Source organism: Chiloscyllium punctatum, chromosome 40 (assembly GCF_047496795.1).
Source record: "Chiloscyllium punctatum isolate Juve2018m chromosome 40, sChiPun1.3, whole genome shotgun sequence".
NCBI classification, from domain to species: domain Eukaryota; kingdom Metazoa; phylum Chordata; class Chondrichthyes; order Orectolobiformes; family Hemiscylliidae; genus Chiloscyllium; species Chiloscyllium punctatum.
In genome coordinates this window covers 21,859,782-21,881,204 of record NC_092778.1, presented here as the reverse complement: position 1 = coordinate 21,881,204, position 21,423 = coordinate 21,859,782, and the positions used below count along the sequence as shown (strand labels likewise).

At 43.2% G+C, this 21,423-nt stretch overlaps 1 protein-coding gene across 4 annotated transcripts in view; it reads right to left on the bottom strand.

Annotated features, from left to right (window-relative positions):
* Window positions 1–18,048: 18,048 nt before the first annotated feature.
* The window catches only part of LOC140464424 (lipopolysaccharide-induced tumor necrosis factor-alpha factor homolog), a 33,560-nt gene continuing 30,185 nt past the window's right edge, over window positions 18,049–21,423 (bottom strand). For 3 of the 4 annotated variants that reach the window (XM_072559459.1, XM_072559462.1, XM_072559461.1), the window contains exon 4: window positions 18,049–20,485. In XM_072559459.1, the coding sequence (XP_072415560.1) occupies window positions 20,377–20,485 (109 nt within the window). In that variant the 3' untranslated portion in view covers window positions 18,049–20,376. The remainder of the gene's footprint in view (window positions 20,486–21,423) is intronic. The other variant, XR_011954924.1, reaches the window with a different exon arrangement.

The following is a 21,423-nucleotide window of genomic DNA, read 5'->3' as shown; positions in this document are numbered from 1 at the left end:
AAAATCGCAAATTGACTTATCCGCGCCAACAAGTAAGTAACAAAAAAAAACATGCACAGGCTACAAATCTTCTCAAAATTCACCAAAACCTTTTAATTTATTTCTAAGTGATCTCCGGACTTGCAAATTTCATCATTCACGGGGAATCTCAGGAATGGAACCCTAGCGGATACAGAGGAATAACGTACTCCAGTAAATTGTAATTGTAACCTCAGAAATCAAGCTACGAAATACACTGACTCAGTTAAAACTGTAAACTTACGTCACTTTAACCAAAGGAATGATTTGATTGCTGTTTGTCGTGTCTGTTATTTATGCAAAAGTGAGGACTGGAGATACTGGAGATTACAGTCCAGAGTGTGGTGCTGGAAAAGCACAGCAGGTCAGGCAGAGTCTGAGAAGCAGGAGGATCGATGTTTCGGGCAAAAACCTTTAATCAGGAATGTCTGTTAATTATACCCTACGATGCCATGCAGTGGGACTGTGAGTCTCTACAGCGATTACATGATAAACCTGTTGTGCAAAAATAAACCCCTGCAGACTACTTATTTCAATGTTGTAGTGGATGATCAAACCATGTTGCTGAAGCTCGTCTGTAGTGAACTGTTTAAAAGCAGACGGGAAAAATCACGTGATGACATCGATTTGTTTAATCTGTGAATCCATCGTAATGTCCCAGCCTTTCAAAGTATGCATTTTCCCAGCAGCACTTCAGTTTTTTTTCGGATGGGTACACATCCAGCCATTTTAAGAACAGGATAAATAGGAGGCTAAACCAGTAGCAAACTTGTTCCAATTTCATACCAAAATCAATTGACCAAATGACAGGTTCATCTTACAGCAGCCAAATGGTCATACACAAACTGTGTGATGTGAAACTTCCTGTCAAAACAATACTTTTTTAAATTCAAAAATATACCTTATCCAGAAAAATCATCTATAAGTACATGTAAAGGTTCTACATCCTTCCTGTATACTCTTTGCAAAGAGGAAAAAACAAACAGAAGTTTGGAATTTTGATATTTCTCAGAACATTTCTATAGAATCATAGAGATGTACAGCATGGAAACAGACCCTTCGGTCCAACCCGTCCATACCGACCAGATATCCCAACCCAATCTAGTCCCATCTGCCAGCACCCGGCCCATATCCCCCAAACCCTTCCTATTCATATACCCATCCAAATGCCTTTTAAATGTTGCAATTGTACCAGCCTCCACCACTTCCTCTGACAGCTCATTCCATACACGTACCACCCTCTCTGTGCAAAAGTTGCCCCTTAGGTCTCTTTTATATCTTTCCTCTTACATGCTAAACCTGTGCCCTCTAGTTCTGGACTTCCCGCCCCCAGGGAAAAGACTTTGCCTATTTACACTATCCACGCCCCTCATAATTTTGTAAAGTTAAAAATCACACAACACCAGGTTATAGTCCAACAGGTTTAATTGGAAGCACACTAGCTTTCGGAGCGACGCTCCTTCATCAGGTGATTATGCTCCAGGGAAAACAGCCCCGGCCTGTTCAGCCTCTCCCTATGGCTCAAATCCTCCAACCCTAGCAACATCCTTGTAAATCCTTTCTGAACCCTTTCAAGTTTCACAACATCCTTCCGATAGGAAGGAGACCAGAATTGCACGCAATATTCCAACAGTGGCCTAACGAATGTCCTGTTCAACCACAACATGACCTCCCAACTTCTGTACTCAATACTCTGACCAATAAAGGAAAGCATACCAAACGCCTTCTTCACTATCCTATCTACCTGTGACTCCACTTTCAAGGAGCTATGAACCTGCACTCCAAGGTCTCTTTGTTCAGCAACACTCCCTAGGACCTTACCATTAAGTGTATAAGTCCTGCTAAGATTTGCTTTCCCAAAATGCAGCACCTCACATTTATCTGAATTAAACTCCATCTGCCACTTCTCAGCCCATTGACCCAACTGATCAAGATCCTGTTGTAATCTGAAGTAACCGTCTTCACTGTCCACTACGCCTCCAATTTTAGTGTCTTCTGCAAACTTACTAACTATACCTCTTATGCTCATATCCAAATCATTTATATAAATGACGAAAAGTATTTGACCCAGCACTGATCCTTCTGGTACATCACTGGTCACAGGCCTCCAGTCTGAAAAACAACCCTCCACCACCACCCTCTGTCTTCTACCTTTGAGCCAGTTCTGTATCCAAATGGCTAGTTCTCCCTGTATTCTGTGAGATCTAACCTTGCTAATCAGTCTCCCATGGGGAACCTTGTTGAATGCCTTACTGAAGTCCATATAGATCACATCTACTGCTCTGCCTTCATCAATCCTCTTTGTTATTTCATCAAAAAACTCAATCAAGTTTGTGAGACATGATTTCCCACGCACAAAGCCATGTTGACTATCCCAAACAGTCCTTGACTTTCCAAGTACATGTACATCCTGTCCCTCAGGATTCCTTCCAACAACTTGCCCACCACCAACGTCAGGCTCACCGGTCTATAGTTCCCTGGCTTGTCCTTACCACCCTTCTTAAACAGTGGCACCATGTTAGCCAACTTGCAATTTTTTGGCACCTCATCTGTGACTATCAATGATACAAATATCTTAGCAAGGGGCCCAGCAAACACTTCCCTAGCTTCCTACAGAGTTCTCAGGTACACCTGATCAGGTCCTGGGGATTTATCCACCTGTAACCATTTCAAGACATCCAGCACTTCCTCCTCTGTAATCTGGATATTTTGCACGATGTCACCATCTATTTCCCTACAGTCTATATCTTCTATGTCCTTTTCCACAGTAAACACTGATGCGAAATATTTCTTTAGTATCTCCCCATCTCCTGCGGCTCCACACAAAGGCCACCTTGCTGATCTTTGAGGGGCCCTATTCTCTCCCTAGTTACCCTTTTATCCTTAATTCTATTTGCCAACACTATCTCATGTCCCCTTTTTGCCCTCCTGATTTCCCTCTTAAGTATAATCCTACTGCCTTTACACTCTTCTAAGGATTCACTCGATCTGTACCTAACATATGCTTCCTTCTTTTTCTTAACCAAAACCTCAATTTCTTTAGTCATCCAGTATTCCCTATACCTACCAGCCTTTCCTTTCACCCTAACAGGAATATACTTTCTCTGGACTCCCGTTATCTCATTTCTGAAGGCTTCCCATTTTCCAGCCATCCCTTTACCTGCAAACATCTGCCTCCAATCAGCTTTCGAAAGTTCTTGCCTGATACCGTCAAAATTGGCCTTTCTCCAATTTAGAACTTCAACTTTTAGATCTGGTCTATCCTTTTCCATCACTATTTTAAAACGAATAGAATTATGGTCGCTGGTCCCAAAGTGCTCCCCCACTGACACCTCAGTCTCCTGCCCTGTCTTATTTCCCAAGAGCTGGTCAAGTTTTGCACCTTCTCTAGTAGGTACATCCACATACTGAATCAGAAAATTTTCTTGTACACACTTAACAAATTCCTCTCCATCTAAACCTTTAACACTATGGCAGTCCCAGTCGATGTTTGGAAAGTTAAAATCCCCGACCATAACCACCCTAGTATTCTTACAGATAGCTGAGATCTCCCTACAAATTTGTTTCTCAATTTCCCTCTGACTATTAGGGGGTCTATAATACAATCCCAATAAGGTGATCATCTCTTTCTTATTTCTCAGATCCACCCAAATAACTTCCCTGGATGTATTTCCAGGAATATCCTCCCTCAGTACAGCAGTAATGCGATCCCTTATCAAAAACACAACCCCCCCCCCCCCCCCCCCACCCCCCCAAACCTCCTCTCTTGCGTCCCTTTCTATCCTTCCTGAAGCATTTATATCCTGGAACATTAAGCTGCTGGTCCTGCCCATCCCTGAGCCATGTTTCTGTAATTGCTATGATATCCCAGTCCCATGTTCCTAACCATGCCCTGAGTTCATCTGCCTTTCCTGTTAGGCCCCTTGCATTGAAATTTATTTATCAGTCATACCTTGTCTCTGCTATGTCCCTGCCTGCCCTGACTATTGGACTCATTTCTTTTCTCAGCTGTACCAGTCTCAGATTGATCTCTTTCCTCACTATCTCCCTGGGTCCCACCCCCACACCTTACTAGTTTAAATCCTTCTGAGCAGCTCTAGCAAATTTCCCTGCCAATATATTAGACCCCTTCCAATTTAGGTGCAATCCTTCGTTCTTGTACAGGCCACTTCTACCCCAGAAGAGATTCCAATGATCCAGAAAAGTGAATCCTTCACCCAAACACCAGCTCCTCAGCCACACGTTCATCTGCTCTATCCTCCTATTCCTGCCTTCACTAGCTCATAGCACTGGGAGTAATCCAGATATTACTACTCTCGAGAACCTCCTTTTTAAATTCCTGCCCAACTCTCTGTAATTTCCCTTTAGAATCTCATCCTTTTCCCTTCCTATGCCATTGTACCAATGTGTACAATGACCTCCTGCTGGTCCCTCTCCCCTTTGAGAACATTCTGCACCCTCTCTGATACATCCTTGACCCTGGCACCAGGGAAGCCAAACACCATTCTGATTTTTCGCTGCTGGCCACAGAAACGTCTGTCTGTACCTCAGACTAGAGAGTCCCCTATCACAATCAAACTCTTGGAACTCGATTCAGAATTGGCTGGCTGACAGAAGTGGTTGTAGATGGAAAGTATTCTGCTTGGAGGTCAGTGTTGAGTGGGGTTCCGCAGGGCTCTGTTCTTGGGCCTCTGCTCTTTGTAATTTTTATAAATGGCTTGGATGAGGAAGTTGAGGGGCGGGTTAGTACATTTGCAGATGACACAAAGGTTGGAGGTGCCGTGGATAGTACAGAGGGCTACTGCAGGCTGCAGCGTGACATAGACAGGATGCAGAGCTGGGCTGAGAAATGGCAGATGGAGTTCAACCTGGATAAATGTGAAGTGATGCATTTTGGAAGGTCAAACTCGAATTTTGAATATAGGATTAAAGACAGGATTCTTGGCAGAGTGGACGAACAGAGGGATCTTGATGGTCAAGTGCATACGTCCCTCAAAGTTGCCACCCAAGTTGTTAAAAAAGCACATGGTGTTTTGGCTTTCATTAACAGAGGGATCGAGTTTAAGAGCCATGAGGTTTTGCTGCAGCTCTACAAGTCCCTGCTGAGGCCACACTTGGAATATTGTGTCCAGTTCTGGTTGCTTTACTATAGAAAAGATACAGAGGCTTTGGAGAGGGTGCAAAGAAGGTTTACCAGGATGCTGACTGGACTGGAGGGCTTGCCTTATGAAGAAAGGTTGAATAAGCTCGGATTTTTCACTCTGGAAAGAAGGAAGAAGAGAGGATACCTGATCGAGGTGTACAAAAATAATGAGAAAAATCGATAGAGTCAACAGCCAGAGACTTTCCCCCAGGGCAGGACTGACTGGTATGAGGAGTCATAGTTTGAAGATATTAGGAGGAAGGAATAAAGTAGGTTCTTTACGCAGAGAGTTGTGAATGATAGGAATGCGTTGCCAGCTGTCGTGGTGGAAGCAGAGTCATTGGGGACATTTAAGAGACTGCTGGACATGCACATGGATAACAGTGAGTTGAGGGGTGCGTAGGTTAAGTTATTATACTTTACATTAGGATTAAACCTCGGCACAACATAGGGCCTGTTCTGTGCTGTACTTTTCTATGTTCTATGTTCTGTACCCCTCATTGCATTAGAGCCAGTCTCGATACCAGGAACTTGGCTATTGGTGCTACATTACCCTGAGAATCCATCACCCCTACATTTTCCAAAACAGCATACCTGTTTGAAATGGGGACAACCACAGAAGACCTCTGCACTACCTGCCTACTTGTCCAATCTTTCCTGGAGTCAACCCAGGACTCTATCTACAACTTTTCTCCCTTCCTATAACTGCCATCCATCACACCCTCTTGAGGTAAAAAATCCTCATTGCCTCTGTCTCTCCAACCGATTCATTCGATCTGATAGGATTCACAACCAACGGCATTTATTGCAGCTATAATCCTCAGTAACCTGTAAACTCTCCCTAAACTCCCACACCCAACAAGAAGGCCAGTTTTGGTTCTTCCAATCTGCAGACCCAGAATATAGCAACATCTTATTTCTCTACAAAACACTGCTCCAGGCTAACTTAATACTTATGGCTTATATTTTTAAGTTTAATCAAGAGACATATCTCAATAAAACACATCATGAAGAAAGAACCCACTCTACTCACCACTGCAGACTTACAGCAAGACCACACATAAAATATTCACTTATCTGTTCCTGTGCTGTGACCTCTCCAAAACAGGTTCCTCCAAGATCAATTGTGAACTTCACTGTTTGTAATTTTCCCAGACTGACTCCGCTGTCCAGTGATATATAAAGTCAACAGCAAAGGCAGTAACTATGCAGGTTCACTGCTCTGTCAGTTAGCAGTGTGGGTTTCTCTCTCTCTCCTGCACTGACCTCACCATGTGCTACCTTTGTCTGTTCCTCTCCCTTTTAAAAATGCTACAGTTTTGACTTTATTTTTCCAATGTAACAGCATATAAAATGGAAATTGCTGCTCCTGGAATTTGAGGAAATCACCTCCAACACCTAAAATACCTCAAAAAAGGAGCAGTCTGTTACAGCTAGAAACTTGTCCAGTCCTCCAAAGACATTCTCTATTTATGCATGAAACTATTTTTGCTCATTTTGAGGCATCAAGTGGGTCTGACAACAAAATGGATCCACATTATACTTTGGCAGAAAGACCTCAGACTTGGCAGCAGCTTCTCCAAGCTTTACTGTGTCCCTCAGCATGTAGTCCTTGACCTTGGAATGTGCCAGTCTGCAACATTTGGTGAATGTCAACTCATTTCTCTGGAAGATCAATATGTTTTGACCAATAAGAGCGTTTTTCATCGAGTTGATGGTCCTCCAGATGCAGTTGATGTTTAGGGCTTCAGGCTCCTTCTCCCAAGTCCCTACCCCAGCCCCCCCACACATGTTACCACATGGTCTGTTATTACACCCCACTGATTGTTAGCCATGAATAGTCCCCATGAGTAACTGTTCATTCTCCATTTATTGTTTGCTCCCTTCTCCCTCCCCCCTCCCCTCACTCCATCTTTGCATAAAAACCAACTTTTTTTCTCGACACCATAGACATGACAAATGGCCACTGGACCCGAAACATTAACTCTGATTTCTCTCCTGTCAGACCTGTTGAGCTATGGGTAGTATAATGGTTAGCACTGCTACCTCACAACGTCAGGGACCCAGGTTCAATTCCTGCCTCAGGCGACTCTCTGTGTGGAATTTGCACGTTCTCCCCGTGTCTGTGTGGGTTTGCTCCGGTCTCCTGCCACAGTCCAAAAATGTGCAGGTCAGGTGAATTGGCTATGCTAAATTGCCTGTAGTGCTAGATGTAGGGGAACGGGTCTAGGTGGGTTGCAGGTTGGTGTGGACTTATTGGGCCAAAGGGACCGTTTCCACACTGTAAATAATCTAATTTCTGAAATCCAGCACCTGCAGTTATTTCAGTTCTTAAGATGACGGTAACATTGTTTTCTATGTTGATTTCCAACCAACAGAGGGCAGCATTATCCTCTCAATCTTGAAGCATAGTTGCTGGGTAATCAATTGGTTGACAATCTATTTTACAAGTGTAAAACAAGTACCTCGAGAGTCCAGCAAGACAGGAACCTAGAGAGGCCAGCGAGACAGGTCTCTACAGAGTCCAGTGAGACAGGAACCTAGAGAGGTCAGCGAGACAGGAACCTAGAGAGGCCAGTGAGACAGGCACCTAGAGTCCAGTGAGATAGGTCTCTACAGAGTCCGTGAGACAGAAACCTCGAGAGTCCAGTGAGACAGGTACCTAGAGAGTCCAGCGACATAGGTAACTCGAGAGTCCAGCGAGACAGGAACCTAGAGAGGTCAGTGAGACAGGTACCTAGAGTCCAGTGAGACAGGTCTCTACAGAGTCCAGTGAGACAGGTACCTCGAGAGTCCAGTGAGACAGAAACCTCGAGAGTCCAGTGAGACAGAAACCTCGAGAGTCCAGTGAGACAGAAACCTCGAGAGTCCAGTGAGACAGGTACCTACAAGTAGGTTTGTGTGCTAACAGTTTTTCTGCACTTGATGTGAATCCCTGTCGTGTGATCAAAGTTCCAGCATGGGTTTGTGAGCTTGGCTTATGAGACTGGCTTTAGTCATCAGCCTTATCAACCACAAACATCACTGGGGGAAGAGTGTGTCTTCCATAACCACCTCAGGGTTCAGGAATCATGCATCTTAACCAGCCGACTTTAATAGGGACTGTGGGAAGTCACGTCCTGAAAAGATTTGTCTTCCAAATTACTTGCCAATTCCAGTTCTGCATTGAGGCAAAGAGAAGAATGTGAGGACCACAGATGCTGGAGATCAGAGTCGAGAGTGTGGTGCTGGAAAAGCACAGTAGGTCAGGCAGCATCTGAGGAGCAAAAGAATCGACCTTTCGGGCATAAGCCTCTAATCATGATGAAGAGCTTATGCCCGAAATGTTGATTCTCTTGCTCCTCAGATGCTGCCTGACCTGCTGTCCTTTTCCAGCAACACACTCGCGTTGAATCAGTCAGAGCCTGCCCCTCACTTCCACAATGTTCAGAAAAATTTCCGCCAATTCCAACGCCCCCAATCAATTCCCCTCCACCTGCAGCAATTAGTCACATGTGACTCAATTGCCCACCCAATGCTCTCTTCCACCCTTTAAATAGGGTTCCTCACTTCCTCCAAAAGTTCCATCACTCAAAAGATCACAAAATGAAAAATCAATCCTCACACAGAATTTTCGTTCTTCTTAGCAGCACTGTTCCCATGCAGGTGCTCACAGTCACCCAGAAATATTTTGTTCAAAACACTTGTTATAGTATTTGAAAAAGAGTGAAATATGTTTGATAATATTTACACATGGTGCTTCTTATGGATTTTAAAATAATTATCCATGACAAAAGTTATTTGTGAAACTTGCAATAGTTTATCTGGGCCACAAGTTGGGGGAGACATTGAAATATATCATTCAATGAGGAACATTTAATTCAGGAAATAGCATCTTGAGATATAATCTACGACTACTTTTAGACCTGACATGCGTTGAGTGGAACAGAAACAGAAACAGAAATTGTTGGAGATACTCAGCAGGTCTGGCAGAACCTGTGGAGAGAAAGCAGAGCTAACATTTTGGGTCCAATGATCCTTCTTCTGGATGGGTTGTAGCTAGGGAATGGTTGGTATATATGTTAAAGATGGGGTGGACTAAACGATAAGTGGAGATGGAACCCAGAGCGAGAAATAAGCAGTTGGACAGACAAAGGGATGGGTAATAGTCAGCCTGGGGGAATCAATAGCTGAGCTGAAAATGTGTTGCTGGAAAAGCGCAGCAGGTCAGCCCTTCTTCGGGCTGATGCCCGAAACTTCGATTCTCCTGTTCCTTGGATGCTGCCTGACCTGCTGCGCTTTTCCAGCAACACATTTTCAGCTCTGATCTCCAGCATCTGCAGTCCTCACTTTCTCCTCGGAATCAATAGCTGCCAATGGGGACTGGTAGCAGCTAACAATGGGTAGTTTGTGATAGCGGCTCAAGCGATAACAAGGCCTGAAGTGTGGGAGTTGGGGTAAGGACATGGGAGAAAGTAATAGAAAAATTGTCAAGAATGAAGAAGATGTGATGAGTGGAGGGGAAAGGAATAAACGATTGGTGGAGATGGAGCTCAGAGACAGAGAATAGTTGGGCAGATAAAGGATTGGGTAGAGATGAGCCTGGGAGAATGAAGGGCTGATGACGGACTTAAGCCCGAAATGTCGATTCTCCTGCTCCTCGGATGCTGCCTGACCCGCTGTGGTTATCCAATGCCCCACTTGTTGATTCTGATCTCCAGCATCTATAGTCCTCAGTTCGTCCATGGAAGAAGGTACTCGGGCCCTAAAATTGTTGAACTTGGTATTGAGTCAAGAAGGCTGCAGGGTTCCCAAGTAGAAAACATCGTCAGCCACTAATAGCCCCTATCTGCAGCCCTTCATTCACGGAGACTGAGACCAAAAGGGACGACCTGTGCGTGGAGCCAGCGGATGTGGGTAAGGTTTTAAATGAATACTCCTCATTTATATTCATAGAGGGGAAAGGCATTATTGTAGCTAGGCATTACAATTTGGAGGGGTGCGGACTAAACATATTAAGATGAATAAGAAGGAAGTGTTAAATGCTTTAACAGGCATAAAGGTGCATAAAATCCTAGGGCCTGATGAAATGTATCTCTGGCAAAGGAGGAGCTTGCTGGGTCCTTGGTGGATGGATGGATATATATACACATATATATATAAAATATACCCTCCTAATTTCCTTATTAACTCTCTACACGTCTGAAGGACCTCCCCTGTTTTTAAAGCACTTTTATGCCTCATATTTTTAATGCCTGACGTCAGCTTTTCTCTTTTCCTTTGTCAAACTCTTGATATCCCTTGTCACCCTGAACTTGCTGCCCTTGCCCATTCTTAGCTAGGTGGCCGAAGCAGCAGAAACACTTTCCATCATTCCTACAGTATTGGCTGAGATTTGCTCCTAGTTACCAAAGTAGGCATAGCTACAATTGTCTATTCCTGTGCATTCAAATACCAATCTTAATCAATTGTCTCAATTCATATCCACTTTACAGCCTTTTAAGTACAAGGATTTTTTTTTCTTAGAACATGTGCAAACACCAGAAAGTTCACAACTATCACACAGCTCAATACTTATACTGAGAAGGTGGTGCTCAACCTTGCCCTTGAACTACTGTACTCCGAAACATGAACCCTGCATCGCAAATGAGAGACAAAATGCATTAACATATACCACAATTACTCAATACCATCCCTAATACCAGATTAGATTAGATTCCCTACAGTGTGGAAACAGGCCCTTCGGCCCAACAAGTCCACACCAACCCTCCAAAGAGCAACCCACCCAGGCCCATTCCCCTGTGTTCACCCCTGAATGATACACCTAACACTATGGGCAATTTAGCATGGCCAATTCGCCTGACCTGCACATCTTTGGACTGTGGGAGGAAACCAGAACACCTGGGAGGAAACCCACGCAAACACAGGGAGAGTGTGCAAACTCCACACAGGCAGTCACCTGAGGTGGGAATTGAACCCAGGCCCTGGCGCTGTGAGGCAGCAGTGCTAACCACTGAGCTACCCTGCCACCCCAAAAACCTGAACCTGAGCTTTTCAGCCTTAAATGCAAATAACTTTAGGTTCATAAGAATCCACTTTGTTGATGTACTGAAAAAAAAACTGGGAAATCATTTTGCAGTAATTTAAGGAATTTATTCCCAAAATTGTGCTCAATATAGGAATTCAATTCTTTTACATGAATCATTTTGCCATGTAATGAAAATTGAATACAAAGGTCCAAATATCTTAATGAAACAGTCAACAAATGCTTCTTCAAGTAAGAATTAAAACTAAGCTTAAGCAATAAAGCACTTACATGGAACAAAACCTGTGCTTTAAATTGGGCTTTAAGAATTCCCTGCCTGATTCTTCATCCCCCCCCACCTCAAGTACTATTCTCCCCAGACAGGGTCTGGGGGACTGCTCCAGATACACTCCCTAACTGCTGCCACCTGTTGTTGGAGGTCCTGGCACAGCTGCTTGAGCTTCCCTGCTCTGCACCCTTCCTCACTGCTGCCATCTGCTACTGGAGGTCCTGGAAAAAGCAAGGACTACAGATGCTGGAGATCAGAGTCGAGAGTGCAGCACTGGAAAAGTACAGCCGGTCAGGCAGCATCCGAGGAGCAAGAGAGTCAACTTTTCAGGCATAAGTCCTTCATCAGCAATGAGGTTTGTGGGGCAGGGGAGCTGAGAGATAAATGGGAGGGTGGTGGGGTGGGTGCAAGGTGGTTGAGTGTGTGATAGATAATGAAGGTGGGGGCGAAGGTGGTAGGTCAGAGGGGATAGGTAGGAAAAGAGATGGACAGGGTCAAGAGTGCGGTGTCAAGTTGGAAGGTTGGATCTGGGATGAGGTGGGGGGGGGGGGGGGTGAAAAGAGTAGAAATGAGGAAACTGATGAAACCCATATTGATCGCATGTGATTTAAGGGGCCCAAGGTGGAAGATGAGGCGTTCTTCTTCCAGGCAACAGGGATAAGGGTTGGCGATAGAGGAGGCCCAGGACCTGCATGCCCTTGGGGGAGTGGGGGGTTTGGGGAAGTTAAAGTCTTCGGCCACGGGGTGGTGGGCTTGCTTCATATGTGCGTCCCAGAGTGTTGGAGGTCGTGGCACAAATTCTCGAGCTTCCCTGCTCTGCACCGTCACCCACTGCTGGAGTTTGTTACAATAGGCTTTAAGTGTAATTATTAATACGGACTCGCGTGGTGCAGTGGTAATGTCTCGATCTCTGACCCTACTCCAGAGGGGTGTCCAAATACGTCTGAACAGGTTGATTAAAAATATCGTACGTTAAAATGCTGAACAAAAGATCTAAAAGTAAGGATTTGACTACAAATGTAAATAAACACTCCTTGTGTCCACACTGCAACACGTCATTTTCAGATGTTAAAGCAAAGGTTACATTCGGGGAAACTTTGCATGTTATGAAAATACAGCAAAAGAGACAGTAAGGAGATAGTGGTGCCACTGCACTATACAATCTTTGGGCAAGAGCTCTGGGTTTCCACCCCATTCCAGAATGTTTTCATTGGAAGGACTGTTCATAAAGTTGCAAGATAGATTGAATAGCAACAGGCCAGTCAGTCATTCATGCTGCAAAACAGTACAACAAGCAACAGGCCCTTTAGGCAAGCTAGCATCCAGGTACAGAGTGTGACATAAAGGCACATCTGTCCCATTTGCCAGTGAAGTGTGGGCCCCTGGAAACCTCAATTTGTAAATGCTTTGTGCCAATAACGGTCAGCCACAGGATGAGATGATTGGAGCATCCATTATCGATGTGGATAATAAACGGTTACTACAGAAACTTCAAGTCCTGGGATGTAGGTGGCTTAGAGTTTAATCTCCATTCTGGCTCGGGTGTGGTATTTGGAAACCCATCTCCTGGCCTTCTCCAAGTTCATTGGTTCAACCACTATTGGAATATGGCATCCAATTCTGGTCACCCTGCTATAGGAAATATGCTGTTAAACTAGAAAGGGTGCGGAAAAGGATGATGGCAGGGTTTGAGTTTCAGCGAAAGGCTGAAGGATGACCACACAGAGGTTTATAAAATCATGAGGGGCATGGATTGAATGAATAGCCAAGGTCTTTTTCCCAGGTAGGGGGGAATCCAAAACTAGAAGGCATAAACGTGAGAGGGGGAAGATTTAAAAGGTACACGGGGGTAACTTTTTCAAGCAGAGTGGTGCATGTGTGGAATGAGCAGACAGAGGAAGTAGAAGGCTGGTACAACTACAAATGACTCTCCTATAACACCCCCCACAGTTGCATTCCAGAAAAAAACCTCACTTAATAGAAAAATCACAATTTAAATAATAGGGCCTATGGAGTGAGGGGCAGATCAGCAAACAAACAAAAACAAAAAAAAATCACTCTTGATCACTCAAGAATCACCCAAAAGTCTATCACAAAGTATAACATAGCCTGAATGAAAGTATAAATCATATTTAATCAACAAAACAAGTAAATTTAACAGTACATTTTTAAAAATTAATGCAGGATCAGAAGGTCATCGTGGTAAGGTAGAATCCCTCATTTCGATTAGGGTGAGCTACATCACATATCCTCTCCTTACGCTCAAAAAAAACACTTTATAATATCTAGCTTCTCTGTGTGTTAAAGCCTTCATTTTGCATTCACCACCTGCAATTTTATCACCAGGACACTTCTTGTTAACATTCTTGTCACTATTTTGGAAACAAAAATGGAGGGGCATAAAGGGATAATGTAGAAGTAGGGTACCTTTCACAGGAAGCTGTTCAATGAATCGCTCTCAGCGAGCTGCTCTGTTAGCAGCACACGTGCAGAACAGCATGTGGACCAGTGCTGATATCTGTGTATGTGCAGAACAAAGCATGCGACACAATCCCCACTGGAATTGTGGACAAAAGTAAGCATTCTCAAAACTCCTATTCCTTAACTTCTCAGTGATGTTATAAGCAAATAAGCTATTAGAACTAGTTATGAGAGAATGGAGGCACAGTGGCTCAGTGGTTAGCACTGCTGTCTCACAGCACCAAGGACCCAGGTTCAATTCCAGCCTCAGGTGACAGTGGGTGCGTGCAGTTTGCACATTCTCCCAGTGTCTGCGTGGGTTTCCTCCCATAGTCCAAAGATATGCAAGTCAGGTGAATTGGCCATTCTAAATTGCCCATAGTGTGAGATGCATTAGGTAGAGGCAAATGGGTTTGGGTGGGTAACTCTTTGGAGGGTCGGTGCAGACTTGTTAGGCCAAAGGGCCTATTTCCACACTGTAGGGAATCTAATCTAAAACATTAAAAAGGCAGCTGGATGGGTAAATTAAGAGGAAGGGTTGAGGGGGATATGGGCTTAATGCTGAAAATCGGACTAGATTAGTTTAGGTGATCTGGACAAGTTGGACTGAAGGGTCTGTTTCCATGCCGTATATCTCGATGGTCAAAACAAAACTCAAGAGGAGTAAGTATTCATATGCACACAGGCCACAAGCACTAGACCAATCTTTCACAGACAGATATGTTAAAAGACTGTTCAGGCCTGAAACATTAACACCAAAGCAGGTGCTTGTCTTGACTTGCTGAGTATTTCCAGTAGATTTTCTCCTTACATCAGATGTCCAGCAAACTCAGTATTTTGTTTTTGGGTGAGTAAGTGTAGCCAGTAAAAGAGAAGATCAGGAAAGGCAAAAAAAAAGTTTGCCACAGACTCTCTGGAGGAAGGAGAAAATAAGTGCTGAAAATGTGTTGCTGGAAAAGCGCAGCAGGTCAGGCAGCATCCAAGGAACAGGAGAATCGAGGTTTCGGGCATAAGCCCTTTTTCAGGAATGAGGAAAGTGTGTCCAGCGGGCTAAGATAAAAGGTAGGGAGGAGGGACTTGGGGGGGGGGGGGGGGGGGGGGGGGGGGGGTGAAGGTGTTGGAAATGCAATAGGTGGGAGGAGGTCAAGGTGAGGGTGATAGGCCAGGAAGAAGATTGCAGGTTAGGAAGGCGGTGCTGAGTTCGAGGGATTTGACTGAGACAAGGTTGGGGGGGGGGGGGGGGGAAGAGGGAGGGGAGGAGGGGAATGAGGAAACTGGAGAAATCTGAGTTCATCCCTTGTGGTTGGAGGATTCCTAGGTGGAAGATAAGGTGCTCTTCTTCCAACTGTCGTATTGCTATGGTCGTATTGCTGGAGGAGTCCAAGGACCTGCATGTCCTTGGTGGAATGGGAGGGGGAAGTTGAAGTGTTGAGCTACGGGGTGGTTGGGCCGGGTGTCCCAGAGGTGTTCTCTGAAGCGTTCTGCAAGTAGGTGGCTTGTCTCCCCAATATAGAGGCTACATCAGGTGCAGTAAAAATGCTGTGTGTGGAGGTGCAGGTGCAGGTGAATTTATGGTGGGTATGAAGGATCCCTTGGGGTCTTGGAGGTGGTGTGGGCGCAAGTTTTGTATTTCTTGCAGTTACAGGGGAAGGTGCCAGGAGTGGAGGTTGGGTTGGAGGAGAGAGTGTGGACCTGACAAGGGAATCACAGAGGGAGTAGTCTTTTCGGAATGCTGAAGGTGGGGAGTTCTTGGACTAAGGGGGACAGGACTGTGTCGAGGTAGGCGGAGAGGAGTTCGGTGGGGCAGGAGCAGGCTGAGACAATGGGTCAGCTGGGGCAGTCAGGTAGAAATGGGTGGTGCAGGATTGAGGTTGGAGGCGGTGGATGGGAGATCCCTGGGAGGTGATGAGGTTATGGATGGTCTGGGAGATGGGGTCATGGTCAAGGGGGCAGTAGGAGGTGGTGTCCGCGAGCTGGCGTTTAGCCTCAGTGGTGTAAAAGGTTGGTACGCCAAACTACTAATGGTTGATACCTTAAGTCAACTTTCAAACTATGTTCAATTCTGTTTTATTCATCCCCAATATGGCATCTAAGATACCAAACTCCTCAAGCTAGTTTGTGACTGACCCATCATACATGTCTGCATCTGGTTACAAAGTCATTTCTATTTTAGCACACTTAATCTTGACCTATTGGTCAGATTAGCCAAACTAGTGAGGGATGGATACCTCTTTTAAAAAAAAACCATAGGCAAACACTGTAGTTCATTAACCAGATTCACTAAGACACCTCAGGGAGCAGGTGTAATATGGGCCTGGACCTTCTGGCACAGAGGTGGAGTCATTACCTCTACCACCAAACCAAACTGGAAGAAAGCTTCAAGTAGATGGGATTGCTAGCAAAACACCTGAGCATCCACGGTAGAAATGCAAACAAACAGTCAGAATCAAATGCAGTGTCAAGTAGGTCAATACCTGACAAACCTCTTGAACTTTTTGAAGAGGCAACTAAAAGTAGTGGACAAGGAAAGGTCTATGGATGCTTTTTTTGGGCAATTGCCCCCTGGAAGTCCTAAAATCCTGTAAGGAACTAACATGGTCAAGAGGCAAGTGACCAAAAGGAGGGAGAATGGGTAGGTATCTGAATTGGCAGGATATGACCAGTGGTGTTCCATGAGGATGTGTTAGGGTCTCCCTAACAATTAACCAGTACAAACTCATATCCACATTTGCTGATAGCAAAGTTAGTGACATATGGATGACTACTTTTTAAAATCAAATTTTGTGCTATTAACAAGTGAACAGACAAAGCTATGGCAGGGAGTGAGGTTATCCATGTTGGACTGGTGGGGGAAAGAAAAAAAAAGGGAAGATCAGGGTATTTTCTACAAGAGAAACAAAAAAAAAAGATGCCAAAAAAAAAAGACTCTGGGGTTCAGGTGCAACGATCTTTCTCCAAAAAAAAAAAAGCACACACTATGAACATATGCACACAGAGGGGAAAAAAAAAAATCAGGAATGGTGGTCTTTAATTAAATTAAAAAAAAGGGACTGAATATATAAAAAAGTTGCAGTTATAAAAACTGCTGTTTAGATCCCACATGGAGTGCTGAGAGCAGAGTACTTAAGTACTTAAACCTACATTCTGAATGTGTGATGCCTTAAGAATGATACCAGAACTTCAGATTATACAAATTTTAGAGATGGTTGATATCTCAAATTAAAGTCATCCCTTAAGATAGGAGGAAAAAGATAGTTGAAAAATTCTAAAACTAGCAAGCATAGTCTGAAAATTAGGGCCAGACTGTCCAAGAAAAAAAAGTTAGGGATCAATTAAATGACTTACTTAGTGTGGAAACAGGCCCTTCGGCCCAACAAGTCCACACCGACCCTCAAGAGCAACCCACCCAGACCCATTCCCCTACATTTACCCCTTCACCTAACACTATGGACAATTTAGTATGGCCAATTCACCTAACCTGCAGATCTTTGGATTGTGGGAGGAAACCTGAACACCTGGAGGACACCCATGCAGACACGGGGAGAATGTGCAAACTCCACACAGACAGTTGCCAGAGGTGGGAATTGAACCTGGGTCTCTAGCACTGAGACAGCAGTGCTAACCACCGTGCTGCCCATAATTCCACACAAAAGCATGGTAGAAGTTTGGAACTTTCTTCCATAAAAGAGTAAATGTTAAAATCAGTTGTTCAGTTAGTTACTTAACGCAGACAATTTTTACTTTAAAAGCCATAAAGAGTCAAAAGGCAAGTACAGTATATTGAGTTAGGCCACAGATCAGCCAGGAGTTCATTTAACTGGTGGGAATTGCTTGAAAAGGCATTCCTGTCTTCCTAATGTCCGTGTTGCACAGATCAAGGTATTGGAGCTGGATTCAGGGCGTCAAGACAAAATGTGCGCAAGCTCACCCACAGGGTACCCAGAGCATCCTTTGTTCAGTGTGCAGACTCCGCCACCATTGGAGACTCATGCTTTCAAAACAAAAAAACTGGAATTCAGTGGAAAATAGGACTGATGCTGATATCATTGGTTACAAACATGCAGAAGTAGAAATAAGTGATAATTGGACTGTGGTATTTATCTCCTAAAAAAAGGAGACAGCTTACTGTTGACAGACAGTTTCTGGTGGTGACTTTATTTATAAAACCAGAATCTCATTGAACAGAGGAATGCTGTCAAGACATCTTTAATTCAGAAGCAAAAACAGGGAAAAATTTAAAAAATTACAATATATTGCAATAAAAAACAGTTTACCCTGGATTTGTTCAAATGTTAATTTAGACAACTGGCAGATTAGAACAAGTTGCATTCAAATAAAGATCCAATTCTTCAGTATTGGAGATTTATAGATCTACATATCCAGCACTAATGTCCAAACACAAACCTGTAAAAAGAAAATTCTAGTATAAAATAGATTGCATTTTAGTAATACCAGAATTTTTAAAAAGTCAAATGGTTATTCAATTCAGAGGATTTAGAGACAGGCTGTAGTCAGTCTACTGTATTAGGGTTTCCATCCAGATTCAGTGGTTGTTGAGTCAAAGTCTCATTAACAATAAAAGCTATATGAACAGTTCAGGTGTAACATCAAGAGCTATGTTCAGAGGTAAAATTGAAGCTTAGGTGAAAATTTCTTTTAAAAATAGTATCCATAGGAATTAAGCTTGTGAAAGTTTGTTGGTATCCTGCCGTTTACAAGTATGCTGACCTGTTGAAGTTTATATAGTGCGCTGTTTAAAGTTTGTGTCTTAGTGACAAGCACTTTATGACAAGAAACATTTCACATGCCTTGCTGCACAGAATGCAACTTATCTAGTGATTCTATGCTTTTTACACCTTAAAAAGTGATTTTTTCAATGAAGGATCATTCTAAAATATTGAACACTTATTTTCAAAATGAACAGCCAGTTGACTTGGCAGTGTGCCAAGGGAGTAGAAGTCAAAATGAGCAGTTTTTGATTAGGTCAGGAAAACAGATTTTGTTTGAATCAATTGCTGTACTGAAAAGTGATATTTGGGAGTTTCTAAATCATTACCAGTAGTGCACATTCAAGGTTGGTTAGCTTTGCCATTTTCTAGCCTGCAAGTTTTTTATTCAGAAAGTTCCTTCAACTGAGGTGGTTTATTTTATAGCATAGTTTCTCTAACTGGCAGGCTAATGATTAAGTGTAATGCTACTTCAACTTCTACTGTTATGTATAATGAACAAATGTTTGCTACAAATTTAAATAGATTTCCATAATAAAAGCAACAGCCCGCCACTGCAGCAAGTCTTAGACTCAACTATTGCTACTTGCCAGTTGGACCTGGAGTAATTTGCATGATCAAATCACTGACCCATTTCGCCTATCCCTTGCAAAAATCAGCCTTCCTCATGACCCACTACGCAAGAGTAATCATTGGCATTAGCAACAATTTGTTCAGGTGTTCACAACAGATTAAAAAAAAGTCAGCAGTAACATGACACCAGGTTTAGCCCAACAGGTTTGAAATCTCAAGCTCTAAGCACAGGTCCTTCATCTGGTGAAGTGACTTCACTTGATAAAGAGCAACACCTCAAAAAGCTTGGTGGTGATTTCAAATAAACTGGTGTCACGTGACTGCTGACCTTGTCCACCCCAGCACCTCTACATCACAAAAAGCTTAGTCATCTAATTCTTGGTGGTACACATTCTTCCCATGAATTTCCAAAGTTACAGAATTTTCATATCTGGGGAGTGGCATGGCTTAATGCTAAAAACTGAAGACAAAAGACTGGTGTTTTAAAAAAAAGTGACAAATTCTCTAGATTTGTAATACAACCCAAAGTGTCTCCAAACCTTTTGGCAGTGCTATCATGTGACTATTTATACAAACATGTACAAAAACTCAAATCATTTAATCTTTAACCTACTGGAGTGTGGTTGCAGTAAACCAGCTACCCAGACAAATGTCAGATCACCAGTCCAGACATGTTGAGATACGTGATGCTGTTCAATCCAAGCCTGGGTTTTAAGTTTTAGAATGTTACTTTAAAAATTGTAAAAAAAACCACCATCAACAAAACTACCAGACCAACAAAAGTTTACCTAGTAATCAGAATCCTTTGACTCAGACCTGCTTATAGATAATGCTAGTTGCCAAAAATCCAATTTAAAAAAAAGAGGGATATTTTAAACAAGTGACAAAAACTACCTGAAGGCTTCATTGTCTCCTTGTAATTAAAATGGCTGCTCATGACAGTCAGGATCACAGATTACTTAGATGCAATTATGTGGATTAGAGATCAGCTGTAGATGGTCTCCAACATAGGAGAGATTTCTTTCCAGATAGTAGCTGTTGTATCTCTGCAAAAAAATGTCTCACAAATAATTAGAAAACAGAAGACTAATGTCTGAAGAGCAGTTCAGGGTGGAAGTGCCAAAAGTTAATGTCCAGAGGGATAGCTGAATCTAAAGGAAATTTAAAGGCGTCTACAGACACCAATGTTTACTCCACAATTTGGACAGTAGTGTTCCACATCCTGAAGGCCATCAATACAAAATGGGATCAAACAGCAACCAAGTCCACACCTGTAATATAAAAAAGGTCAGGCAGTTAGAGCACATCTACAACAAAAATAAAAAGTTGTATTTCTCTAGTTTGTCTGGAAACATTAAAAAACAATAGCATTTCAGATAGATCAAAGCACAGTTGTGTCAGTAGAATGTGATCTAAAAAAGTGCATGTAGAGGAGTGTGGTTGGGTTTTAAATTGAGATGGAATGTGTTAACCTCAAACAAAAGTCAGATTTTACTGTACAATGTCAAGTCCATTTTTCTACATTAGCTTCCCATACAGTTTTATTACAAATTCAGTCTTCTACACAATCCAGAAATGTTTTTCACTATTGTAATGACTGCAACTGGACTGTAATGACCAGTTATTCTATACCTATATGCCTTTTGAAACCAACTGCTCAGACACCTTGCTGCTTCCTCAGAAAGTATCAGTTACAGTGATCAGGTCTTTAAGTGGCAGATACTTAGAAATGTCAATCCTCAAACCCTGTCTCAAACTCTCTACACAGCTTACATCAATAAGACAATTTCTTCAGAAAAATACCTACCTTCTCATTCAGGAAGGAAGGGTTATCCCAAGATTTGACTCAAACCTAACCACAACTTCTTTTGTCAAAATTGTCTTTTGAATGCAGAAAGACAGGCAACATTTGGCACATGTCTGTACAAACCCTCCAACAGTATCTCACCCAGACCACCATCCTGAGTTTACGTGGCTAACCAGTCTAGCCTACACATTCCTAGACACCACAGGACAATTTAATCAATGCCAATCCACTTAACATCTTCAGACTGAGGAAACCCATGCAGATGTGAAGAGAACAGTGTCCATTTGGAGTTTGCAAGGTCACCCAAGACTGGAAACAAACCCCAATCCCTGGCACACAAACAGCAGTGCTAACCACTGCTGCCCTTTTATCCTCACCTCCCTCTAGGTTTAAGAGAATGTT